The 27,817-nt window shown below is 32.6% G+C and overlaps 3 protein-coding genes and 2 non-coding genes across 5 annotated transcripts; 2 read left to right on the forward strand and 3 right to left on the reverse strand.

Annotated features, from left to right (window-relative positions):
• Nucleotides 1-1,502: 1,502 nt before the first annotated feature.
• On the reverse strand, nt 1,503-2,567 carry LOC110904248 (UPF0496 protein 1). The gene has a single exon (XM_022150082.2). The coding sequence runs from the start codon at nt 2,565-2,567 to the stop codon at nt 1,503-1,505; it is 1,065 nt and encodes a 354-aa protein (XP_022005774.2).
• A 1,065-nt stretch (nt 2,568-3,632) lies between these two features.
• Nucleotides 3,633-3,704, forward strand: TRNAD-GUC. Its single transcript has one exon. It is a non-coding gene; the product is annotated as a tRNA-Asp (tRNA).
• A 2,486-nt stretch (nt 3,705-6,190) lies between these two features.
• TRNAD-GUC lies at nt 6,191-6,262 on the forward strand. Its single transcript has one exon. It is a non-coding gene; the product is annotated as a tRNA-Asp (tRNA).
• A 1,263-nt stretch (nt 6,263-7,525) lies between these two features.
• Nucleotides 7,526-10,331, reverse strand: LOC110904249 (probable transmembrane ascorbate ferrireductase 2). The gene is made up of 4 exons (XM_022150083.2): nt 10,005-10,331; nt 9,676-9,724; nt 8,044-8,243; nt 7,526-7,969 (listed from the first exon to the last, which is right to left on the reverse strand). The coding sequence occupies exons 1-4, from the start codon at nt 10,146-10,148 to the stop codon at nt 7,664-7,666; spliced, it is 699 nt and encodes a 232-aa protein (XP_022005775.1). The 5' UTR covers nt 10,149-10,331; the 3' UTR covers nt 7,526-7,663.
• Nucleotides 10,332-11,632: 1,301 nt separating this feature from the next.
• On the reverse strand, nt 11,633-17,502 carry LOC110907565. Its single transcript, XM_035983095.1, has 7 exons — nt 17,433-17,502; nt 16,648-16,887; nt 16,292-16,543; nt 15,764-16,193; nt 14,710-15,650; nt 13,382-14,602; nt 11,633-13,296 (listed from the first exon to the last, which is right to left on the reverse strand). The coding sequence occupies exons 1-7, from the start codon at nt 17,500-17,502 to the stop codon at nt 11,633-11,635; spliced, it is 4,818 nt and encodes a 1,605-aa protein (XP_035838988.1).
• Between the last annotated feature and the right edge of the window lie 10,315 nt (nt 17,503-27,817).

Below are 27,817 nucleotides of genomic sequence, written 5' to 3' on the forward strand. Positions count from 1 at the left end.
TAATTAATAATAAGTCACTCTTCATTCATTTTCTTTTTTATCATATATAGATTGTATAATTGTTTATGTAAGAATAACTATTATATAAATATACATCTATTATACTAAATAAAATTATATAAATAAAGGCTTGTATAGACTTACGAGAGTAAGCTTGAGATTGATAAGTGAAGTATGGGGTCGTTTAATAAACATGCTTATTTTTAGGCTCGAAATCGAGATCATTTAAGTTGGCTCGATTCAAACTTTTGGCGAGCCGATTTCAAATAGACATGTTACAATTTCTCAATTTAAGTAATAATTTTTTCTATTAGTATCAACGTTTTTCTTATTATAGTTCTTGACCTTTCTAGCATGTCATTCGTCACCATTTGTTCATGCGACCGATGATGATGACCCGATGTTACAAGTCGTATGCCATGACACTGCCACCTCCTGATGGTGGCGTGAAGTTTGATTATGTGATGTTACACACTACATGCCTTTTGCCACGCCTTTAGGTGATCCGTAGTGGGGCGGTATGCCCGATCATGGCGTCGAAAAAAACGCCCCAAACACCAAAACTTTGGGCGCTATAAATGAAAAATGGGGGTGTGGCGCGAGAATTATAGCGGCGTGATGTGTGGGTTTGTTTGAATTTTTTTTTTTCTGGTTTTCCCCTCATAGATTTAATGCTCTGTTTTTGTGTTTGTGTTGCAGGTATATATCGAAGAAGAAGAAGGAAGACAACGAAGAAGAAGAATTTTAGGGTTTTTAATTTATGGGCTTTGGGCTGGTTTGTGTTTTGTTTGCTGGTTTTGTGTTTTGAGTTAATTAGTGTAAGGTTTTTTTTTGTTTTTTTAGTCCAACTTTTTTTTAGTGGAACCGTTTTTTTTTAGTGTAATGTTTTTATTTTTGTTTTTATTTTAGTGTAATGTTTTTTTATTTAATGAAATGAATTTTAATTTTATAAACTTAGAAAATAATTATAAAAAATTAGAAATTAATAATTGACTAATGATTAGGCGGGGGCTTTATGACTACGGGCTTAAATGCATAACGCCTCATAACACCCACCCGCACACGTGGCGCGCCACATGTCGCATAACGCCCACAAAGGGACGTTATGACTACGAATGGCCTTATAGATGAATGCATGAACCGTATAAGCACTTGTATATAGTTGTTACAATGACATGACATGCCATATCACCCAGATTGATTATGTGACATAGAACATGACATGCCTTGCCACACCCTTATGGATATTGTGAGAAGCGTATGAGCACTTGTACACACTGATCTAACCACAATACATAATACGATTATGTAACCATAACAACCTCTGTTTAAAGCATTATATACAAGTGGTTATGCGACACTCGCAGTTTTCTATTTAAAATTATGTAATAAGCACACTCTCTAAATTAAGATTTTAATCTCATGAACAGCCTCCATACTTGAAAACATGTCTAAATTAACTACATATGCATCAAGAAGCAATCAAGTAAACAACTAATCAGCTAAAGTGAGTCACTAGGATGCTTGATAATCCTCTGCAAAATCATAGTCCTTGCCCTCCTTGTATCCCTTATACACTTGTCCGAATGATCACTCAAATCATCAATCGTTTTCGCAAACATACTCACTGTCGTCTTCATCTCATCCACTACCACCCCCACCCCTTCAACATCCTCTTCCTTGATCACAAAATCAGCACTCTGCAACATACTCTCCATATCAGCCCCCAATTTATCAACCAAAACTTTGATATTGTCCAAATCTTTTATCACAATATAACTACCAACCTGCATTGCACTCATCACCCCTTTCTGATCTCTAAACTCCTTCTCATACTTCTTCCACAAAGAACTAACCCACTTCCCCATCGACCCTAACGGCACAGCCGCAGCTGCAGCCAGCGCGGTTACCAGCGGCGGTGCAGAAACCGCTGCAGCCACAACCGAGCAAATCAAGACAGTACTAAAAGTTGTTACAAATATCACATTACTCAATCTCCTCCATGTCTTCGTTAACTTCAACTTCTTATCAACTTTTCCCTTTTGGTTTTGTATATTCTTCAACATTGTCATTTGCTTTTCGTAAACAGATTGAAACAGTTGGAAAAACTCGTCTGTAAACGGATTATCTAATTCTAAACCATTGAATTCTTTGAACTGCTCAAGGATGTGTAACTGATTCGTGTTAGAATCGTATTGGTTGATTTTAATTTGAATAAACGATAAGTTAGATCGAGCATTTTTCAAGCAATTCTGAAGCGATGTGCAGAAATCTAGGGTTTGCAGGCTGATTTCGAAGAAATGTTCAACTAGGTTAAACAAGTGGTCGTTCTGCCAAATGTCGTGTTTGCATTCGAGGATATGTTTGACTACTTCTTGATTGGTGTCGAGTAAAGTTCCGGTGAGTTGACGGAGGGAGTTAAATGAAAGTGAACGGAGCTCGGGGCCGACAGCGAGATTGTTGATGAGGGTGGTGGTTCGGTGTTGGAGGGTGGAGTCGAAGGACTGGAGCTCCGGATCCGATTGACAGGCGTCTTCGTAGGAGGAGGTTAGATCTGCGTTGGACATTGTTGAAGAAGAGTTGGTTGAGTTTGTGCTAACAAAACAGCCCATTGGATACGCGTGAAGTGTGTCGGAGGTGGAGTGGGGAGCAAATAGCAGGGTGTTTTAGTCAAACATCACAGCATTGGCTGCTTTCAAGTTTCAAGTTTTAATGGAACTACAAAATTTTAAAATTGTGAAGTAAAAAGTAAAAACTGATAATTGGGTTTAAAAATTATAAAAAATATATATTTAGAAAAAAAAAGATTTTTTAAATATCCAAGGGCACTAGTTTATTGACTTTTCTCACTTGAGGATTTTGTGCAGTATTCACGGTCCGGTTTTCACGTAAGCCAAACTATTAGTAACGTTTCTTTTTATTTTGAAAACCAAAACTGAACCATTGAAATTTTAAGTTGAACCAAACCGAAACATCACTAACAGTTTCGTTCGGATTTGGTTTCAGGTTTGAGCTTGATTGGGTCTTTAACGGTTAACATTTACAGGAAGCAATAACAGTTTTGAATATAAGCCGAAGCTAAAAGTTTTTAAAACAATAAACCAGGCCGAAAGTTAAAGAAAAAATCTGACGGTAAAACCAAACCTACAGGGGCGGTGATGAGGGTGTGCAAGGAGGGCCCCCGGCCAGGGCCCGGTTTTTTCGGGGGCATAATTCTTTTAAAAAAAATTCGATGTATATATCATATATGCATTTTTTAATAGAAACCCCATTTAAACTAGACCCATTTAAAAAAATAAAAGACTTAATACTTAGATAACCCATTCAAGACTCAACAATTTAAACTAGGCCTATTAAATATTATAATTTTGCTAATTTCTATATTTATGGTTATAAATGTCTTTAAAAGATAGTTACCTAAGGGTCATATATTTTAACGGCTCGGACAGGGCATTTAAATCCTCATGGACCGATGGTCATTTTTGAAACACCCTGAGGCTTTACAAATTACAACATAATCTCACATGTTGTTTGTTTTCAAAATACGGGATGGTCATGTACACCTCCCCCTTGGTTTTGAGAACTGACATTTCTAATTATCAAATAGATACGTTCTTAACAAATATACATCAGTCGTTGTAGTATAGTGGTAAGTATTCCCGCCTGTCACGCGGGTGACCCGGGTTCGATCCCCGGCAACGGCGATTACTTTTTAAGATTTTCGGCCTGCTAGTTCTTCAAATTGTTTCTTGGGCCTTTGGTTTTGTAGAAAAGCCCTTTCTTTGAATGATTTTTTTTTTGAAAGGTAACTATCATTAACACAACTACCGACCCAAGCCGGGCCGGCAAAGAACAACTCCAATTACATATTTATAAAAGACAACCAATCCCTCCACTCCAAATCTTTGTATTTCGATCTATAGGAAAACCATAAAAAACCCAAAACGATAATAGTATGAATTATATTGTTCTGTATGAAACTTTTTATATTCGTTCAACCAATTCAATCAGTTAAAAGAAAGTAATCTACCTTACAATATGATTTTAGTTGTTTGTTATTCCTCTCTAAGGGTTGGTTAACATGAAAATGTTTGAAAAAAAATATGAAAAAGGGTATGATGGTAGCACTTGTTATGATAAATGCATCATGGAAATATTATTATTTATATATAAAAGAAAAAAAAGGTGTATCAACCATCAAAACACTTATTAGTATAAGAAAGATTATTGCATTAACGCGTATTGTGTCCTTTATCCTACATAATTTTCTTATCAGATGTGCATCATGATGCTTTCCTACATCTTTTGTATATTTGTTCTTTCCATGATCTTTACAACGTTAACTATGTAAAACGAGTACCATTACGTTTATTTTCGGGCTGTTTGTTTTTGCTTAAAAGGTCTGTAAGGACCTTATGTCTGCAGGCGGGCAGACATAATACATTGAAGACTGTTTGTTTAAAAAAAAAATAAGATCTGAAGAGAGCTTATATTAGCTTAAAAAAAAGCATATGTACAACATCTTCACAAGACCTACAGATCTTCAAACATATCACCTCCCCAAGACTTCTCCACCACCTTCTCCGGCGCCACCACAGCTCCTCCACCTTCTCCGGCCTCCAATCGTTCTCCTCCGGCCTCCAAATTTCCGCCATCACAGCTCCTCCACCTTCTCCGGCGCAGCTCCTCCACCTTCTCCCACATCTCCGCCACCATCTCCGCCACAGCTCCTCCACCTTCTCCAGCGTCCTCTGTTTCTCTCTCTTCCTCTGTCGTCTCTCTCTCTCTCTTCAATGTCTGCCGCCGTGTATATTGGCCGGCCGGAGTTTCAATGTCTGCGAACGATTCCGATCAAGTTTCAACTTGATTCGGTGAATTTTTAGATTGTTTCGGTTGTGTTATGATGTGTTTCAAACAATTTTAGATCTGATTAGGCTTGTTTCAGTTTGAAGATGAATATAGGGTTTTGCAAAGAGATGAAGCTCTGTGCTTCTTTTGTGCTTCATGGCGGTGGTGTGATGGTGGAGGTGGTGCGGTGGTGGTGGCAGAGGTGGTGCGGTGGTGGTGGTGGTTGTTGAGATAGAAAGAGTTTCTAGAGAGAGAGAGAGAGCAGAGAGAGAGCTTGTGTGGTTGAAGTTGTTTTTGAAGAAAAAAAAAAACAAACCCCCTTATCCTTGCAGACTGCAGACATTTGGGCCACATCTTCTCTTGCAGATGCCTGCAGATGTGGTTCGCAGACTACAGACATTTTACATCTGAAAAAACAAACAGCACCTAAGAGATTCTCACACACAATCCAATTTTTGGTTACCCTTTTTGAACATATAATGGATGTCGAACCCCCATAATCTCCCTCATCACAATTTAAGCGAGTTCACTAATACTTTTGACAGGATTTTGTAAAGCTGTCTTTTAAACATTAAGAATTTTGAGGCGGTCACTATGTACATCCAGAAAAGCGTCAAGGCTTATGAACGTTGTAAATGGGTTGGGTCAAAATAGGGTGGGTCAAAGATTATTAGGTAGAAATGTCTAGGTCAAATGTAAACAATTTGCAACGGAATTAGCATCCAATGTGATATGTAACGTTATACACACTCAATCCCAAATCAGTGTAAACAAACTTATCCTACACAGCTACACTGTAATGCTTGCATCACTTAAGTGAAACAATAAATAAAAATAGATAAGCCAAAGAAAATAGCGATGAATGCCAAATTACAAACATTGATTTAATATCAAGCCATCATGTGTTGAAAATTGAAATAAATGAAATATTTAAATAACAATAATAAGTCAAACAAAGTTTCTGACGATTTGAAAGGAAAAACAAAATACGATTTGAGTTACTGATCATGGAAGAAAGTGAGCATTTGATGAAATAATTGGTGACAATGTTACCCAATAAAATCATGTAGATGCCTATATAAATTTATACAAAGATATTAATTTTCTAACAATACGGATTGAATTGTTGAAGCGTTTGGTCTGAATGACTTATAACTAACACGCATGTATATCGGTAACAAAACACAAAAAATATAACAGGTGTAAGTACCAGATGCTTCAAGCAACTAGCTTTTCTTATTTTATGATTTGTGGAGTGCCTCTCGTGTGAAATATTATGATTTTTAGAAACGTAATTACTTATTAGTATGTTTAGTTGCTTGAACCTACCAAAGCATCATCGGTCGTTGTAGTATAGTGGTAAGTATTCCCGCCTGTCACGCGGGTGACCCGGGTTCGATCCCCGGCAACGGCGTTTACATTTTTATTTGATTTTTGCTTTTGTAAGCTGAGCTTTGGATAATAAAATTTTGTTATCCAACATTTGAAGCTTTAGTTTTTTATATTTTGACCACAAGAACATATAAAATTTAGTTCAGAATTCGGGTTGCTAAAAGAGGTCATCTAGGTTGAAATGTTCATGGTTTGTTCTTGTATCATAGCTCATGTGAACTACAGGAATTCGATTAACAGCATAAGTTTTTTTTCTAAGATCGAATGGCCTTGCAAAGGGCGTGGTTGCAATTGTTGTTTCCACATAAGGGCACGGCTTTGCAAATCTGTTGCATGTACTACATCAACGACGGGTCAGTTTGGTTTCAGATAGATGGATTGGTATGTGCGATGGTTTCAGATTGATAGTACATGTGCACCCTGCGATGATCAATCTATTTTTATATTGGAAGAGCATTGTGGTAATGTTTAAAATTCCATTGAAATGTTAAATTGTATCAAGTTTGGAAGAAATTTAATTTTCCTATACATGAGGGAAATCCAATTCCTTTAATAGTCTACTAAACATGTTTTCGAACCGACTAATTCTACTTCCAATTCCATCCTTACCAACTATACATTGTACTGCATCTTCACCATTTTTCATTATATCTTCAATGATTTATTTGACAAAACATCGTCCTCTGTTCCTGAACTTTTGTTCTTATTACTTTGCATTTTTATAACCCAAATCCAACGCGTTCATGTGTAAGTGTTCTTCTTTAGCTGTTGACTAGCCACAAAAGGAATGCGCTGATGATTTCTACTAGACAAGTTGCTGCACTCTTCCACTTCTCATGATCACACCTACAACTAGCTCTCTACAGTCTTATTGTTAAAGATACGATCCTAATTGCAAGCTGATACTGGCCTTGCAGGCGGCAAAAATCCTCATGCAAAGTTGGCCCGACGGCCCGACCCGTTTTTTTTTTTTTTTTTTTTTTGGCATAAATAGAAATAACCTATCAACTGGCCATTGGCTAACACAAGACCCTTGACTGCAGACAAGAATCAATAATACGATTTTGATCCATAAAAGTACATGCTGAGGGCATGTTTGGCTAAGCTTTTTGAAAAGTCAGTATGGAGTGACTTTTTGGAAAAGTCACTTTTCCCTCTTACATACACCCTTATTGCCAAACACCATTTTAGAGCTTATGACTTTTCAAAAAGCCAATAAGTCAATAAGTTGTTTCAAAAAGCTTAGCCAAACATGCCCTGAATATGCAAGAAAACTACCAAAAGATGATTGACAACATGATTTCCTTTCACACTCAAAACAACACTTGGTATTTTGTAATAATTATTAACGGATCAATACTTTTACATCACTAGCTTTGCCTCTCAGTCACAACTCTGAAAATTGGATAAATACGACTTGTGTTTACTCTATTGATCCTCTGAGAACATCGCCTTTGCCACTTGGCGGTGATATGACACCAAGAATAACAAACCCGCCCAAGATAATGATCAAGACACCCAATATATTCACTAACATTGCTTCTGCAGAATAACGCGATATTATGTTGTTGGTTTGAAGAAACGTAGCTTTTTCTAAAAGGCCAGTAGCACAAGCGGCAACTGCAAGCACGTAAATGTAGACTCCGAAGAAGACATGCCATGGCAGCAGTGAAGCCCTGCTGGTCCTTGAACCACCGGGATACCAGAACGTTGCAAATCCAGCTCCCCACTAAAAGTTGAAACATTTGTGGTTCAATAGTTGACTTTCTTTGACCAATGTAAACAATAGAGAAGAATGAGAACCTGAATGGTGAATAAGCATAAACAAGCCAAGCCCAACCATGAGTGCAGGCTGTAGAAATTGTCAATGCCTTTATCGTTGTGAAACTTCCAAGCAGCCCATAAACCGATTGTTCCAAAGCAAAACGCAAGGAACTGGATCGAAAGATGGACTAGCTTTTTGTAACTTTTTGTTCCTGATACTGTTTTGTACGCCAGCATGGCTGCATCCATCAAGAACTATGAATTAGAAAATAAATTTTCCAAAAATGGTAGGATCCTCAACAGACAAATCCTACATAAGGCAATATGTTATGGTAAGTGGTAATAATGGACAGATGGTGAGAGGCACGCCACGTAGGCGGAGGGGTGCCCCCTCTCACTATTTGTTAACATATGTAATATAGTGATGTTATGCACCAGTTTAGCTCACCATGGCCCAATCAAACAACCCGTTCAATGAGCCCAAGAAGAGAGCAGGCCCGTTGGAGTGTGAAGAAATCATCGCAAAATATAAAACAAAAGGCACCGAAAGAATAGGTTATGAAGATTGTTTAGAAAATGTGATTGTTCTTCTTCCCACCTCAAATTCTAGTCTAATTCCCCATCCTCTTCTATATTACTTGTTGATTTTCATTCTAATTGTTCCACTGAATCAATAGAATAACAAATACTTAATTCCTTATCTCTAGTTGTGCAAAACTACTATCGAGCCGGGGGGCTCACTGGAAGCAGCCTCTCTATTCCTACGGGGTAGAGGTAAGGCTGTCTACATCTTACCCCCCTCAGAACGCTCCGCTTGCGGTATGCACATATAATGTATATATTTGTGGGCACTCTGAGGGCAAAAGTGAAAGTGCACAAATTTTAACGTTATTTTACTAATTTCGTGAAAATAACGTTAAAAGAGGGGGATGGTTAATCATGCATCATGTGATGGCGCTGATAGCCGAAAGACAAGGGGGTACATGCACTAATCGGCAGTTGTCTCAATTGTTGAGTGTTATGTGCCTTATGTCCAAGGCTTGATGCAAAACTAATATCGAGCCGGGGGTCTCACTGGAAGCAGCCTCTCTATTCCTACGGGGTAGAGGTAAGGTTGTCTACATCTTATCCCCCTCAGACCCTACCTTAGCTTTGCTATTGGTGGAATTTACTGAGTATGATGATGATGATGATTATCTCTGGTTGTGTCAATTTGGGGTACACAACTGATCACAATCACAATTACACTCACTCGCATTCGTATTCACACTCTCTCACACTCACCAAATTGCTTCACTCACAAGCATCAGGGCAACCACGCCCACCCCAGTCATGGCCACTCTCTTGGGTGCGGCACGGTGTTTGTGTAGTTGCTAGTCCAACGTGGCTGGGTCCCCTCTCACGGTCACGTAGCATAACATCTGGCCTAAATGGTAGAGATTTTATTTTTAATTTGATAGAAGTGTGACAGCATTGGACCATTGAAAACAGTTATGATATATGGAGACTTCCTTATCATCCTCAAAGCAGAGGAACACAGTTGCCGTTACCTTAACAAACTTAAAGGACACTCATCGAGCAATATAAAAACCAACAACTCTGATATATAATAGTAAATTCACAACATAGATACCAACTTCACAGACAAGGGTACAGTTAAGAACCAGTCACCTTCGCCGTTCAGCAGAACAAGACCAAGCACCATCAAAACAGGATGAACCTGCAGCACAACCAAGAAAAATGCTTATAAATTTTAAAAAATCATGACACATTCTGAAACATTGTGCAAAATAAACACCCAAAGAAGACTCATAAACCCCTTTGCCCCAAGCCAATTAATCACACTACATCATCAATTAGAGATCTACCAAACATGAATCTAAATGATGCCCTTAAACGCAATGCAAGAGCCAGATCACTAACTAAATTCATGGCATTCAACTATATAAAGTCAAAATGAAAAAGGGTTTTGTATGGAAACAATAGATTAGGAAAATTACATTGAAGATGAGATTTTTATCTTCTGAAATAAGAGCCAATCCTCCTCGGTAGCGAAAATTCCAAATGAGAACCAAGGTAGCAACAGATAAACCTAGAACCCGCACGCATAACAACAGTGGGAATTTCACCACTGGGACCGTCATTTTTCGGTTGCAAAAACACACGAAGACAGGAGGGGTGAGGGGTTTGACAATTAGGGTTACAAAAGGTGATCGATCGTAGTTGAAATAAATAGTACAAGTTGTGATCACGTCGTACCGACTAGATGAAGCTGAGTTGTGTCAGATTGGATTGGGGAGGAAAGATATTGACTTTCGTAGAGAGATTGCTTGAATTTCTCATCTTTACTAGAAAAAAACATGAGTAAAATGTACGGATAGTCCCTGTGGTTTTGTAAAATAACACATATAGTCCTCAACTTTTGGAAATTACAACAGTGTTCCCTGTGGTTTGACAGTTTGTTACTCAGATAGTCCCTGTAGTGGATGACGGTTAGTTTTCTCCGTTAAGTGGATGTGAAATGACGAATTTACCCTTCATCTTCTCCACTCTATAAAAACAAAACAACCCCATCACAACCCCACCCACCCCTCACCTTTCTCTCTGTTTTCCCACTGGAAGTCGATGCAGAAGTATGTGGGAGCTGATATCACATCAATGGTGACTTTACCGGTACTCATATGTGAGCCCATGACAATGCTGCAAAAAATGGCAGAGGTTTGCCCGACTTCATCAATACACTTGATATATGTCATATTGTCATTATGTTGCTTGTTTAATTGTTTATATAAAGACACTGTTATTTTGTAGTTGATGGAATATTCCCATCTTTTTGGAGTTAGCCGATGATTGCGAGGATCCATAAATGCGATTAGTATATACAGGTACTAGGCTATCACCCGGGAACATCCCGGGATAGAAAAATTTATATTTGAATTAAAAAAAGAATACATAAGTAATATTTATAAACTAATTAGTGGATTCTTTCCCTTACTAACAAATATTTTTTATTCGGTTTGAATAATATTCCAAATTGGCGTCCATGTGTGTTTAAAGGTTTCACGTAGAATTATTAACTTTTTACAACGAAATGCCGCTAGTTTGTTCGATTTGTTATTACTTTGAAACGCCTTTAGTGCGGGAATTTTACAAAAATAAGTTAAAATAATGGGTCAATTAAGTTGTTTGGTGAATGTGTTTATTTTTGTTTCTATTGGATCAATTGGGGCAATCATATCTTGGGGTACAATTGATTATTTTGAAACGTTCTAAAGGCAAAAAAAAGTGTTTTCATAATGGCCCAACTTCCCTTTGACCCACACAAAAAATGTTATGCATTATATGTTACTTTGTGATAGTTATGTATTAGTGAAATAACTTTACACAAGAAATACAAACCTTAAGAAATCGTTTAAAAAAATACTATACTTTTACGAATATGTGAAATGGTATTTAGAGTAGTGATTCAACAAAGTTATAAGTCACGGAGGTTACTTACTGTTAATCAACACCAACATATGTAAGGTGATATGATACAAAACAAATAATAACAACCATTCAAGTAATATCAACCATTCAAGTAATTTTTATTACAGTTATTAGACTGAAAACTCATTTCAGAAACATATCATAAGTGTGTGAACACTTCTTTGTAAACCACATTAGTTGTTGTATTGGTAGGTTTGCCATCCTTATCAATAATTAACATCTTCACACCTTCCCTTGATTTAACTCTTGATAATGCTACATATAGCTGGCCATGTGTAAAAACGGGCTCTTTTAAAAACAATCCAACCTTAGATAAAGATTGGCCTTGACTCTTGTTGATCGTCATAGCAAAACACACAGCAACAGGAAACTGTCGTCTTTGAAAAGCAAAAGGAATTTTTTTGTCGGAGGGAATCATGCTAATTCTTGGTATGAATGTTCTGGTTCCGACATTAGCACCTGATATAATTTCAGCTTCTATAACCCTCTTTCCAAGAAATGTAACCTGTAACCTTGTACCATTACACAAACCATTTTGCTGATCAATGTTCCTAAGAAGCATAATTGGAACTCCAGGTTTTAAAACCAAACGATGATTAGGTAAACCAGATATCTTTAAACCATTAAGGACATCAGGTGAATACAACTCTTGTTGGAATGAATCGATACCTTTCTCCGTCGCACATATACTATCAGAACTCAGGTACTCTGTTGGTTCACCAGGAAACAATTCTAGTAGTCGATCATTTATTTCATGTACCACCTCGTTTTTTGGTGTCAGAATCGCCCTTTCAGAAAAATAATCTCGATCCTTATATCTTTCAAGAACAGATGGATATACAAATTGAATCAAACTTTCGATGGGATCCAAAGAATCTGTGATTAACAAATCAGATGGTATTTCTACAGTTGCTACACCATCATTGTCCCCTCCAACTTTACCCTCGCCAATATCAAGAAGCCATTCGGCAAATCTGTTAGTCTCCTCGACTGTAGATGGTAAAACACCAACAGTCAATCTCATGTTTTTGGTCAAAGTAAGTAACTTGCAATGGGGCCATATATAGGATGAACTCAACGAAGCGTTAACAATTTCTTGCCTACTTCCGTTTGGAATAACAGGAAGAATTTGTCTAAAATCACCACCAAACACGATAACTTTACCTCCAAACAAAACATCCGACTGACGATTGCTTTTATCGACAAAAATATCTTTTAATGTTCTATCTAAAGCTTCAAACGCATGTCTATGTACCATGGGTGCTTCGTCCCATATAATCAACCTAGTTTGTTTAAGAAGATAAGCTACATCACCATCGGGCCTTATGTGACACATAGAACTCTCATCTAAATTTATGGGGATGTGAAATCTAGAATGAGCCGTTCTACCTCTTGACATTAGAAGTGAAGCAATACCACTTGAAGCCACATTTAGAACAATCTGCTCTCTAGACCTTACGGTTAAGGCTAACGTCTTCCACAAAAACGTCTTCCCCGTTCCTCCATATCCGTAAACAAAAAATACACCTCCTTTGTCGCCTTCAACGGCTGTCATTATCTGATTATAAACATATAGTTGTTCGTCAGTCAATGAAGATTTTAGACTATCTAACTCGCTCTGTACCTGAGGAACATTAAAAGACAGTTCTTCGTCAACCAAACGATTGTTTCCAACAGCAAACGAATCGTAATCAGAATAAGGAATTGTTGTCCATCGTGTCAAAGAGGACCCATTTCGAATGAGGTACTTCTCAGTCTCCACCAATGTCTTGTTCTTCAATCTCTCATCTGACATTACAAGATCTGTACAGCAAAAAGTAAAGCCATTTAGAAAATGTGAAAAATATTAAATGTGAATACTATTATGCGTAATAAATCAAAAGCAAACCTTTGTTCTTTGTTTCTTTTCTCCTATTGTATAAAATGTCATCCGCTAAGTATTTCCATGTTTGTTCGAAAACAAATTCAGGTCTTGATAACGTGTTTGACAACAGCAAAGTAACAAACAATGCCCGAATATAACGACCATCTCCCGTAAAACTCGCTTCTTTAATAGCTTCAATGTATTCCATGTCATCGTCTAACAAACCCATAGCATAACATGCATCCCTGAAGGTTGGAAACAACTGGCCATCAACAGTTCTAATTTCTTCAAAGGATCTTGGTCCTTTGACTTTGTTTAAAAGAATTCTAAGAAAATATGGTTCACCCAAAGCAGGGGAAACAGAATGAATGCGTCCAATCTGTAATAATTTTCTTTTACGTTCTGCCCAATTTCTATCTTTTAGTTTCCAACAGAATTTTGTAGGAAACTCAACATACGTAAGTTTCCGTGCTTCTTCATTATTTCTGTTCATCTCCATCCACTTTAAAAAAATGGATGAAGAGACTGATGGCTTGTCCAACACTTCTTCAATATCGTCTTCGGCACCAAACACAACATTTTGTTGACCTTCCATATGAAAAGGAAGCCTCATAACTGGAGGAAACCTATAGTGAACTTCATTTGCAAATATTCTCCAAGAAGCTTCACAAGCGGAAACGTACCTACAATCATAATAAGCTTTGATCTCATCCTTTGCTGTTTGTTCGTTATCTGTACCGTCTCCATTTGACACCACAAGCGATGCTTTGTCTGGACCTTTATTAATGTACTTAAACAAATATTTGATAGAACCCGCTTGATTGCACCATTCTACATTAATGTGAGCTTGGTATCTTTTCAAAAGAAGCGGATTATATGGAACGACACTTCTGTTGTCCAATTGAACTTTGGACTTGATAATGGTGTTTCCATTATCTCTTCTTCTGTATACAGGGAAACCTTCAGCATCGGTAATTGTTTCATTAATGAATTTTTTTGGAAATTTTTTTGAACATCTATTATCAACCATACAAGGACAATTGGGATTTGCATTTCCACATGGACCATGCATCATAAATTCGGATACAAGAGCATAAAGAGCGGGATCTTGAATCTTATCTGGTATCTCAGCAGATATGAATTTGTCTACATGATCAACAGAGAGAAGCTTGGATTCAGGTTTCAAAAATATACAAATGTGAGCATGTGGCAATCCACGTTTTTGAAATTCAACAGTATAAACCGCTACAAAAAAAATAATGATATTAGAGTAACTGTAAAAATTTCATACTAAAATTAGTCATAATATAATAATAATAATAATAATAATAATATTTAAATTGTATTTATACCTGCACTTAGTGCTCCAAACACTTTCTTGTCCTTCAAATCCTTTATAATTGAATCGAGTTTCATCTTAAACAAACGACACATAATATCTGGTCTGTCCTCTTGCTTAATAGAAGTATTTCGAAGGTATCGGATAATCTCTGGCCACTTAGGATTACATGTCACCGTAATGAAAAAATCAGGATATCCAAACCATTTGCATATAGCCATAACATCTAGATAATTTTGCTGCATATACCGAGAACCACCAGTAAAAGATGATGGTAGTACTAACCGTACCCCAGTATTAGATAGATCCTCTTTTCCTTCATTCTTAAATTTCTGAAGATTTGTGTATGATTCAGACCTAAGATGTTTCTGTTGAAAACGGATATACTTAAGTCTTTCACTCTCGATCATGGTATATGCATCAACCAAAAATTGCTGGAACAATCTGCGAGCATTTAATATTAGCGAAAATGAAGTTGAACGATCTTGGATTCTATAAGCAAAGAATTCTCTCATTGTACACTTGGGACTAATTTTCTTTAAAGTACTTATACCATCCCTATGAGGAATGTCTATTCTATATCCTTCATCACCATTGGGAAAAAGAATTGGATACTGAAGTGCAAGATATGATGGATGAAGTTCACTTATTCGTTGAAGACCTTCCGTGTGAGACTCAACAACAATATCACGATGGTCAACTATTTCTTGGATACCACCAACAATCAATGCAGCAACTTCAGAAGATGAAGGCAAGTTGTAAGTACGACCATCAAGATCTCTTTTGTAAATGATACGAAGTTTGAAGTTCTCATTAGGATTATCATTGAAGTGGTTTCTTGCTATTCTGTAACTTTTAACCAACTGATTATTATTATCCAGGAAGTCTTTTATAAACTTTATGAGATGAAGATCTATCTGCTTTAAATGCAAGTCGGACTTATTTGTGGAGTCACTGTGAATTAAGAAAAACGTGTTAACTAAATATAGCACATAACATAACATCTATGTATTGGTAAATTAAAAAAACTAAAAATAATAATAGTTGGTATGAAATAACTGAACAACTTATTTCGATTTGAAACTTCATTCTCAGTGTCATAAATATAAAGCTGGGAGAACTTTGGCTGTTTTCCAGGTGCAGGTACCAAACCACCTAATGAATGAAAATTTTGTCCACTTATACGAAATACATAAGGTGCCCTACCACTATTGATGCTCGAATCTACTTTTCCACCCATGGATGTGAATGCGAACATAGAATTATATCGACGGATATTCTTTAGAAAATACTTGCTGTTTTCATTAGAATTTGCAAATAGATCCTTGTATATTGAAGAAGGCTCTTTCAAATCCGGAAGCTCCACTTTTCCATAACCACAACATAAGCTATAGGTTAACTTACCCAATGTAATTCTCCCTTTACCACCTTCGTCAGTCCATAACAATGAATCACACATCTCACATTTAAGGCTTTGATTACCGTGATCCAAATAATCTGACATAAAACAAATTGATCACTCAGTAATGAATAAATTAAGGAATACAGTTTATTTAACTAATAAATAAAGAACTAATAATCAGAATTATCATAACCTGTCGAGACACCCTTAGAAGGGTCTTGAATGGGAGCAAAGTGTACATTCTCATCATCAGAAGTAAGATCTAACATTGGAATAGGATCAATACGGCGTTTCTTAGGTAAAAGCTTTTGTTTACCGGAATTCAGCTTTGTTAACGTTGAGGAAGATTGACCAATGGAGTTACTGTTTTGTGTAACAATGTTTGAAACAATAGAAAACCGAGAACTTGTAGAAGGGTTAAATTGGTTATTGAAATTAAGACCACCTATTGAATAAAAAAATTATAGCTAGTGAGATATATTTAACATTACATTGACTATAAAAATTTATAGACTATAATGAGAAATAAAAATTGATGAGATAACATACCGGTCATGATGGTACTTGATGATGCTGTTGTGGTTATATATTTCAAGTTCCGCACTGTGTGAAAATTATTAGATGATGAAGGAATATTTGGATTATAATTCTCTTTGTCAATGACCTGAGATCGATTAACGACTTTTGAGCATCCTCTACTAAATGGACCAGTACTTTGTTTCTTTGAATTCGATCGTTTGCTATCAAGATAAAGCTTGCGCATTTTTCTTCTTTCTTTAGCAAGTAATCCTGAAATATGCAATTTGATAATATTATATATATTAGACACTATTCGTGTAACAAACTAATATAACCACGTAAGAAGTGTATTCAATGAGATAACACATATTTAGCTACATTAAGATAGGACATACCATTTGAGTTGTAAGTTAATGAAACTGTATCATTTGTACCTAAGAAATTATGTATATAAAAAATCTATAAGCACAACATACGATATGCAATCGTTAAATAACTCAAAATAATGAAATATATAAGATACCAATAACTGTTTGAGGTGTATGAGCGAATGATATACCTAGATTAGTGGTTCAAAAAAATAAACAAATTAGAAATATATTTATATTGTACAATAAAAAAATATAAATTGATCCAATAATAAATAAATACTTGTAATATGTCAAATTTACCATTGGAAATATTGGACAACGGTGTTCTTGGAAGCGTACCTACACAAATACTTTGTAACGTGTGAGTATATATAGATATTAATATCAAATGGAATACATGTAATTGTAATTGTTAACAAAATCAATTGTATTAAAATAACTTACTGTTAGATGATTCCCCAACTAAAGTATTATCAATCAACGGTGTATTTTTAAATCTTCTCTTACTTGCCATTTGCTGTATTGTTAAGTCAAAATAGACACAATATGTTAAATTCATAATAAAAAGATATAAAGAAATAGCGTATGTTAAGCATTATGAAATACAAGCACCGCCTTTTACAGTATAATACTATTAAACATATGGTAACGATAATGTAGTCGTTGTTTAAGAATCATCACAATATGTTCACCTAACACAATATCAATAATCATTACTATCTGTTTATTGAAAGTAATTAGTATATACATAATGTCTATAATGATGTTAATGCAGGTGGTACGTTTTCTATTTGTTACGCAAAAAAGCTTCATTCATTGAAGTTAAAAAATTAGGATGGGAAAATGATGGTTAACAAAATCAAAATATAAAAAAATGTTAAATAGGTCGGTTACGCAATTGTTAAAAGGCCTAAAATGATGCATAACCAAATCGTCTGAAGTATGATTACGATCACCGTTCACGTTTGTTACTTGAAAACAGTTGCTGAGTTAAGAAATGTGGATCGAACCTAATAAAATTGAGAAGAAGAAGGTAATAGGTGAGTCAATTGGTTTAGTGTCATGCAGTAAGGTTATGGTTAATCTGTGATATGCATAAATTTCCGTATGAACATGTTAGTAATACTTACGTAAGTGTGTGTTTTGCTAATATGGAATGATTGGATGATGTAAGGTGATGATCAGGAATCTGTATTGCATTCAACTTAAAAGAACAATATTACGCGCATCGGATATCATAATTTAACATTGTTTAAAACATGAACATATAACATAATAAGAGTTTTGCAGATACCTGAGAAATGAGGTTATGTAGAATCTTTGGTATGACAACGAATAAAAGAGAAAGGATAGCTAAACACGTAAGAAAGATAGTGTTTGAAGCTTTGACAAGGAATTCTAGTAACAACTATTAGTGAATATAATAAATGATTATTACGTTTATTATAAATATGAATTTATTTATAGAAAGTATGTAGGATAACTAATAATTAAAATACAATAGTATATAAGGAAGTAAATTAAAAGAATTAAGAATCATATAAGTTACGTTATTAAATATAGGTGATGATTGATTAAAATGATTTATTGTACATAAAGTATTAAATACTTGTATTTACAATTAGTATAAAATAATAGATGTCAATTTTTAAATTAAATAAGGTTTTCCATTCTTTCCATACAATGTGCCATTATCTATATATAACTCATAGGGTAGGTTGACTAAATATTTTAGAAACATAAAAGTCGATTGCAAATCCATTTATAAAGTGATTTTATATATTTTTAATATTAATAAAATAATGCAAAAAATTATGTAAAATTTATAGTTCATCAAGTTTACAAAATTAAGTTCACATAATCTGTAAATTAATTTGGTTGGTGAGTTTGTTTATTTTTTTTTCTAATGGAACAAATGGGTCTATTTACATAAGTTGGGCTATGGTTGATTATTTATAAATGTTATATAGGCAAAAATAGTGTTTTCATAATGGCCCAACTTCCTTTTGAACTACACCATTCTTGTATGCATTATTTGTTACTTTCCGATAAAAAAATTAGAACATATCTGAAATATAAATCCGATATAAGAAATTCATCACATTGAATTAAGATAATGAAAACATAAAACACCGAACATTGTGCAAACCTAAACGAAAGAAATCCAATACGATATTATCCATAAATATAAAAAACAGATATTTATTCAAAAACCCAGAACACAATTCCATACAAAATACGGCCCCCTCATATTATCAGATGAGATACGGATCAGGATGGATGCCTTGTTCAAGAAGTTCTTCCTGTTACAAATATCGAAAATAGTGTGACAATTACTATAAGCAGTGTTAAATATAAATATGAATTTAAATTCATTCGATTTATTATATGAAAAAAATATATTACCAATCTATTATTAACGCGGGTGCAATGCTTCGTCAGAAATTCAAAACTTCTTAGTGCTTCATGCCAATCTTTACATACAGTTCTGAACCGAACAACTGATTTGAGAGGGAGCCTAAAAAAAATTTCCATGAGCACCAAATCGAATGGCATATTCTCCATGATACAAGCAAACCTAGCAAAAAAAATACACATATAATAACCAAACTAAAATACTTCTTTATCATAAATCAAAAGAGAGTAGGTATTACAAAAGATATTTCGATAATCTATATCTATATATATATATAAATGAGATGGATTTGGGCTATGTGGCATTTGTCTTTGGCCATGTAAGCTGATGTGGCAATTTGGTTTGGGAGGGAAATCCCATTTTGCTTTCTACATTCACAATTTCTATAGAAAAGAGGCGGGGTCCGTTTTATGTATTGGGTCGGGTTTTTTTTTCCGGAATATATTCGGATCATATAAAACCTATGTGAATTGTCATAACAATCATACATACCTACCACAACTTTACTCTTTTCTCTCTTCTCTTTCTTCTAGAATCGTCATCTTCTCACCGGATTTTCAACATTAAATCAAGATCAAAGGTAAATACACCAAATCGAAGTTAAATCTTTGTTATTATATGTTCTGAATGAAGATCGGATGTTGATTTTATGTTACTCCGTACACCAAATCGAACTTAAATCTTCGTTATTATATGTTCCGAATGAAGATCTGATGTTGAATTTATGTTATTCCTTTGTATTTAAAGGTATGTTCAATCTTTGTTCTTTCTACTTCTATTAACCTTTTTTTTCCTGATTTTTTGTAGATCCGCCTATATATCTTGAAGGTATGTTGTTTTACTCTGTTGTTTATGTAGTATTCATCTTTAATCTAAGCGATTGAACATGTTTAATTTTTTTTAACTATATTAACCTCTTTTTTTTCTGATTTTGTAGATCAGACCATAAATCTTGAAGGTATGTTGTTTTACTCGGTTGTTTATGTAGTATACATCTTTAATCTAAGAGATTGAACATGTTTATTTTTTTCTTAAACCAAAATCTACATCAGATGTTTTTTGTTGATTTTTGTTATGTATAAAATCAAGTTTTCGGGTTTTTCTTAATCGTCTATTCCACATTTATCGCAATTAATGATTTTGGATGTTGTATTTTTTCATGTGATCCTTACATCCATTATAACAATCTGAATACCACCATTCGTCAAGCAACAGAGGTTAGTTTATCATATTTTTTTTATATATATAGTGTGTTTTATTCTTATTAAATTATCAATGTTTTGAAGTTCATATTCTTTGATTTTTCAGTTATCATTTGTTCAATTTAGCTTTAAAGAAACATTTAATTTCTTTTTAAAATTTATTTTTTTCCTATAAATAGACCACTGTTTTTTAAGGTTAATTTTTGAAATTTGAATTATAAGCCTGTTTCTTTAATTAGACATTGTTTCTATAAATATGTTACGGTTATATTTTTTTAAAAAAATTGCTTACTTCCTTTGCAGTTATAGATATTTATTTCTGTACCGAGTCTGTCCTCCATAGTTTTTTCTGATGTGAGTATTTCTGATGTGAGTATTTCTGATTTGATATTTTGTTCGAATTATTATAGTTACTTATGTATTTTTTTAATACGAATGTTAGTTTTATATATTTTTATTAAAAAATACAACAATTGAATATATATCTTACACACGATAAAACATAACAGTCAAATTACCAAATAAGTTGATGTTTGAATTTGTATGTTGACTTATTTCTAGATGTATATCTTATATTTTTATTAACTTATTATTAATTTTAGGAAACTTATAAATATTTATAATAATTAACAAAACAATGAAAATTTATTTATGTTAAATTATTTGGTCGATTTTATCTATTCGTAATTTCCAAAGTTTTGTAAAGTAATATTTCCATTTATAATGCAATAACATATCAAAGTTATTTTAGATAAATTTGTTTCTTTATTAATTAACAATCATATTTAAGTAAAATGGAAACTACAATAGAATGACAAATAATTTTGATGTAGATAATTTATTTTTTTTTTATCAAAATATATATAATATTTGTTTTCTTATATGGTATTACACTTTTAATTAATTATTTAACGATAATTTGTTGAGTACTAATAAAAAAAATCCTTATTTTGATTGTCACAGTTTTCTATTTGCAATTGAGGTTTTGTTTTGATCAAAGTTGGGTTATGCAAGGTAAGTGTTCAATCTCATGTTAATTTGAAAATGGCTCAATCTTAGGCTTCAATATCTCGAGTAAATGTGATGTGTATTTATGTTACTTAATAACAGGTAAATGGGGGATATCTACAAATTTTGATGGTACACGGCTTTTCATTTAACGACAATTTTGATCAGATACTGACATTTAAGAAAAAGTGAGCAAAATTTATTATTTTAATTTTTCTAATTTTATCAACTAAATTTTTATTTATATTTTGTTGTTCATTTTAAATTATGGTTTCATTTATATTTTAACTACTATCAGAATCTTAATACGCTTTCATTTATATTTTAACTACTATCAGAATCTTAATGCAATGTTGGGTAGAAGATGCTGGAGAATGAGCTTAAGCGTAATTTGGATGCCGTTTATGATGTGGATTTATATTCTTCTCAGTCTTCCACTAAACCGCGTATGGGTGATTGTGAGAACAATGAAGGTTTGTATTTGAAAGCAAAGCTGGAAAAGTAGTCTCAGGATTTAATAGTCATTTCAGATTTTTCAAAGATTTTATGATGTTTTATTTTGTTTAATCTTTCTACTTCTATTAACCTTTTTTTCCTGATTTTTTGTAGATCCGCCTATATATCTTGAAGGTATGTTGTTTTACTCTGTTGTTTATGTAGTATTCATCTTTAATCTAAGCGATTGAACATGTTTAATTTTTTTAACTATATTAACTTCTTTTTTTTCTGATTTTGTAGATCAGACCATAAATCTTGAAGGTATGTTGTTTTACTCGGTTGTTTATGTAGTATACATCTTTAATCTAAGAGATTGAACATGTTTATTTTTTCTTAAACCAAAATCTACATCAGATGTTTTTTGTTGATTTTTGTTATGTATAAAATCAAGTTTCCGGGTTTTCCTTAATCATCTATTCCACATTTATCGCAGTTAATGATTTTGGTTGTTGTATTTTTTTCATGTGATTCCTTACATCCGTTATAACAATCTGAATCCCACCATTCGTCAAGCAACAGAGGTTAGTTTATCATATTTTTTTTATATATATAGTGTGTTTTATTCTTATTAAATTATCAATGTTTTGAAGTTCATATTCTTTGATTTTTCAGTTATCATTTGTTCAATTTAGCTTTAAAGAAACATTTAATTTCTTTTTAAAATTTCTTTTTTTCCTATAAATAGACCACTGTTTTTTAAGGTTAATTTTTGAAATTTGAATTACAAGTCTGTTTCTTTAATTAGACATTGTTTCTATAAATATGTTACAGTTATATTTTTTTTTAAAATTGCTTACTTCCTTTGCAGTTATAGATATTTATTTCTGAACCGAGTCTGTCCTCCATAGTTTTTTCTGATGTAAGTATTTCTGATTTGATATTTTGTTCGAATTATGATAGTTACTTATGTATTTTTTTCAATACGAATGTTAGTTTTATATATTTTTATTAAAAAATACAACAATTGAATATATCTTACACACGATAAAACATAACAGTCAAATTACCAAATAAGTTGATGTTTGAATTTGTATGTTGACTTATTTCTAGATGTATATCTTATATTTTTATTAACTTATTATTAATTTTAGGAAACTTATAAATATTTATAATAATTAACAAAACAATGAAAATTTATTTATGTTAAATTATTTGGTCGATTTTATCTATTCGTAATTTCCAAAGTTTTGTAAAGTAATATTTCCATTTATAATGCAATAACATATCAAAGTTATTTTAGATAAATTTGTTTCTTTATTAATTAACAATCATATTTAAGTAAAATGGAAACTACAATAGAATGACAAATAATTTTGATGTATATAATTTATTTTTTTTATCAAAATATATATAATATTTGTTTTCTTATATGGTATTACACTTTTAATTAATTATTTAACGATCATTTGTTGAGTACTAATAAAAAAATCCTTATTTTGATTGTCACAGTTTAAATTTCGTTAATGATTTTTTTTTGAAACCTCAAATTTAAATTTTAGTGATTTATTTTTAGTATGATAATTTTTCTGGAATTAAGGTTTCTATTTAAATTTTAAATTTAAAAGTTTTACATTAATGTGTTTCATTTTAAATTTCGAATCTGTAAATTGAATTTAAATTTGAAAGGTTAGACTTTCCTAATAAGTTTGCTTGATTTACGGGATTGGATATTAGTGATTTGATTTTCAGATTTTAAATTTTAAATTTTTAAGTCAATCATTATTTTAAATTTAAATTTTGAAGTAAATCATTATTGTGTTTGATTTTAAATTTTGTATGCTTTGAAATCTTGATGTTTTTTTATGAGATGCTTTGACTATATTATTTATAATTTTAGGGATGCTTCGAGTCTTTGACTATTGTTTTTATACTCGAGTTGCATATCTCACAAACTTTTTGTGTTTTGTAATTTTAGGTGAAGAGCTTCTTTCAGACTCCTTCCCCTACAAGGAACTATTGAATGGGTTCCTATGAGAAGTTGAAGAAAACGTATATCTTGCACTGTTTTGTGAGTTATAATTTTTTGTATTTTAGTTATAATTTTTGTATTTAAATAGTTTTTAATTCTTTAAAGATGTCTTTAATTTCTTTTTAAATCTGTTTTTGTTTCTATAAATAGATTAGCGTTGTTAAAGATGATTTTTGTATTCGAAATTATGATTCGGTTTCTGTAAATAGACTTTGTTTCTATAAATAGATTACCGTTATATTTTTTTTAAAACAATGGTTACTTCGTTTGCAGTTATGGATAATGAAAACAATGCTCCTTCGTTATTAAAATCGATTGAGGACTATGATCCTATATTTTTCGAATTGTTTGTCGACCAAAAACAGGTTAGTTCAGTTTTGTTGGTGTTGTTTGTTTTTTGATATGTATAGTCTTTCTTTTTCATTTTTGTCTTTATGTGTTAATTTGAAATTTTATGTGATTATCTTTTGAAGTTCTTATGGTTTGTTTTGTGAGTTATAATTTTTTGTATTTAGTTATGATTTTTATACTTATTTAATTGTTAATTCTTTAAAGATGTCTTTAATTTCTTTTTAAAGTTGTTTTTGTTTCTATAAATAGATTAGTGTTGTTAAAGATGATTTTTGTATTCGAAATTATGATTCGGTTTATGTAAATAGACTTTGTTTCTATAAATAGATTACCGTTATATTTTTTTTAAAACAGTGGTTACTTCCATTGCAGTTATGGATCATGAAAACAACGCTCCTTCGTTGTTAAAGTTGATTGGGGACTATGATCCTATATTTTTGGTATGTTTCTTAAGTTTTCAGTTTTGTGCACACAATAAGTTATTGCAACTTATATGTTTTTTTTTTGTTTCGATTGATAGGAAATACCATATGATTTTGCAATCTTTTTGTGGGGAGAACAACTTCCGTATGTCAATGTCTTAAAATTATTGATGATGATTTATCGTGAGTCATTGAGTTATAAATTTTGTATTTAGTTAGTTGTTAATTCTTTAAAGATGCCTTTGATTTCAATTTTAAAGTTGTTTTTGTTTCTATAAACAGATTACTGTTGTTAAAGATTATTTTTGTATTCGGAATTATGATTCGGTTTCTGTAAATAGTCTTTGTTTCTATAAATATATTACCATTTTATATTTTTTAAAACAATGGTTACTTCATTTGCAGTTATGGATCCTAAAAACAACTCTCATTCGTTGTTAAAGTTGATTGAGTAATATGATCCTATATTTTTGGTATGTTTCCTTAGTGATTTGATTTTTAAATTTTAAATTTTGAAATCAATCGTTATTTTAAATTTAAATTTGAAAGTTTTCCATTAATGTGTTTGATTTTAAATTTCGAATCTGTAAATTGAATTTAAATTTGAAAGGTTAGACTTTCCTAATAAGTTTGCTTGATTTACGGGATTGGATATTAGTGATTTGATTTTCAGATTTTAAATTTTAAATTTTGAAGTCAATCATTATTTTAAATTTAAATTTTGAAGTAAACCATTATTGTGTTTGATTTTAAATTTTGAATGCTTTGAAACCCTGATGTTTTTTTATGAGATGCTTTGACTATATTATTTGTAATTTTAGGGATGTGCTTTTATTTTGATTCATTAGGTGTTTATTTTGGATGGTCCGGAGTTTTTGGCTGCATCTATGTTGGACAGAGATATGCTTGCTATTGCTGTAAATTGGTACCATGTCGGTTGGTTTTGCTTGGTAAGGTTAGACTTTCCTAATAAGTTTGCTTGATTTACGGGATTAGATATTAGTGATTTGATTTTCAGATTTTAAATTTTAAATTTTGAAGTTAATCATTATTCTAAATTTAAATTTTGAAATAAACCATTTTTGTGTTTGATTTTAAATTTTCAATTTCGAAGTCAATTATTATGTTAAATTTAAATTTGAAAGTTTGCCATTAATGTGTTTGATTTTAAATTTCGAATCTGTAAATTGAATTTAAATTTGAAAAGTTAGTCTTTCCTAATAAGTTTGCTTGATTTACGGGATTGGATATTAGTATACTTTGTTTATTGGGTTTTAACTAATAATTTGATTGACTCGGTTGTTAGATTTGTGACGATGCGTCGGACAAACAACATTGGGAAAATATACAGCATTGATCCTTGGTAAGTTAACACATTAGTTAAGGTTATGATGTTTTTTCATGGCACCGACACATTATTGAGTAGTAGCGCATTAGGTTAGTGATATTAAAATTTGTGCCTTGAGAAATTTTGTATATTGATTGATGTTTGAAATTGATTGTGAGGTATTTGATTGTGCATTGTATCACTGATTGATGTATGAGATTTTGTTGATTGGCATAAGGTATTAGATAAGATGTGTTTGAAGTTGTGAAGATGAATAAGTGAGACATGTGTAGCAGATATTAGTGAGTGCACAACACATTAGTTAGGGTTTTGAATTATTGCTACAGGTTAGTGATGTTAGAGATTGTGTTATGAGAAATGTGTAGATTGAATTATGTCTGTGTTTGATTGTGACACCTTTGATTGTGCATGAAATTGCTGGTTATATGAGATTTTGTTGATTGTAGACAAATAAGTTTGAACAGAACTCATTAGATTTGAAAGTTTGCCATTAATGTGTTTGATTTTAAATTTCGAAACTGTAAATTGAATTTAAATTTGAAAGGTTAGACTTTCCTAATAAGTTTGCTTGATTTACGGGATTGGATATTAGTGATTTGATTTTCAGGTTTTAAATTTTAAATTTTGAACTCAATCATTATTTTAAATTTAAATTTTGAAGTAATGGCAATCTGAGTCTGATTTTTTTCGTGATTAATATCCGCTTGAGTAACCCAATCTGAGTCTGATTATTTTCGTTAACAATTCTGGTAAACTTTCCCGATTTGGGTTTTCTGCAAGGCTAATCATCTAAATTAATTTGTTATTTTTATGGTTTACCATTGCATAAGTTAGTATAATTTGTTTTGTTTTGTGGGATAGTAGTCATAAATTGAGTAATATTCAAGGTTTATGTGTTTTTATTTTGATTCATTAAATAAGATGTGTTTGAGTAATATTCAAGGTTTATGTATATATGAGATTTTGTTGATTGGCATAAGGTGTTAGATAAGATGTGTTTGAAGTTGTGAAGATGAATAAGTGAGACATGTGTAGCAGATATTAGTGAGTGCACAACACATTAGTTAGGGTTTTGAATTATTGCTACAGGTTAGTGATGTTAGAGATTGTGTTTTGAGAAATGTGTAGATTGAATTATGTTTGTGTTTGACTGTGACACCTTTGATTGTGCATGAAATTGCTGGTTATATGAGATTTTGTTGATTGTAGACAAATAAGTTTGAACAATTAGATTCACATTTAAGTATAAAAAATGAGAGGTTGTTATAATCTGAATTATATTCTGAACAAAAAACTGAAAGGAAAAGGAAAAAAAGAATAATTTAACACACAGAAAAGAGGATAGAGAGAGAGTTGCCACATTTTTAAAACCAAAAATATAGGTAACCATGCTTCTAAAATCTACTATACTTTTTAATAATATTTTGTGGAAAATGGACTATATTGGGTAGGTAGTCAAACATGGTTTTTAGGGTCAAAACGGCTGTGTTGGGTTGACTCGGGACACTTTTATGAAAAACTTGATGTTTCTGACCTTAATAAACCATTTTTGTAGATGACCAATGTATATCTCTATTTGAGGAATTCTCCAAAGATCCAGAGCCGATTGTTTCAT

This window comes from Helianthus annuus, chromosome 14 (assembly GCF_002127325.2).
Source record: "Helianthus annuus cultivar XRQ/B chromosome 14, HanXRQr2.0-SUNRISE, whole genome shotgun sequence".
NCBI classification, from domain to species: Eukaryota; Viridiplantae; Streptophyta; class Magnoliopsida; order Asterales; family Asteraceae; genus Helianthus; species Helianthus annuus.

What these genes read in the sequence shown, in the direction of transcription:
- LOC110904248 (XM_022150082.2), bottom strand. Translation starts at nt 2,567, where the DNA reads ATGTCCAACGCAGATCTAACCTCCTCCTACGAAGACGCCTGTCAATCG.
- LOC110904249 (XM_022150083.2), bottom strand. Translation starts at nt 10,148, where the DNA reads ATGACGGTCCCAGTGGTGAAATTCCCACTGTTGTTATGCGTGCGGGTT. An exon ending in TGTTCTGCTGAACGGCGAAG is followed by an intron (nt 8,244 to 9,675) that starts GTGACTGGTTCT and finishes TGATGGATGCAG; the next exon opens with CCATGCTGGCGTACAAAACA. An exon ending in TATGCTTATTCACCATTCAG is followed by an intron (nt 7,970 to 8,043) that starts GTTCTCATTCTT and finishes TTCAACTTTTAG; the next exon opens with TGGGGAGCTGGATTTGCAAC.
- LOC110907565 (XM_035983095.1), bottom strand. Translation starts at nt 17,502, where the DNA reads ATGGCAAGTAAGAGAAGATTTAAAAATACACCGTTGATTGATAATACT. An exon ending in GAAGTTTCAAATCGAAATAA is followed by an intron (nt 15,651 to 15,763) that starts GTTGTTCAGTTA and finishes CTTAATTCACAG; the next exon opens with TGACTCCACAAATAAGTCCG. An exon ending in GTTTGGAGCACTAAGTGCAG is followed by an intron (nt 14,603 to 14,709) that starts GTATAAATACAA and finishes TTTTTTTTGTAG; the next exon opens with CGGTTTATACTGTTGAATTT.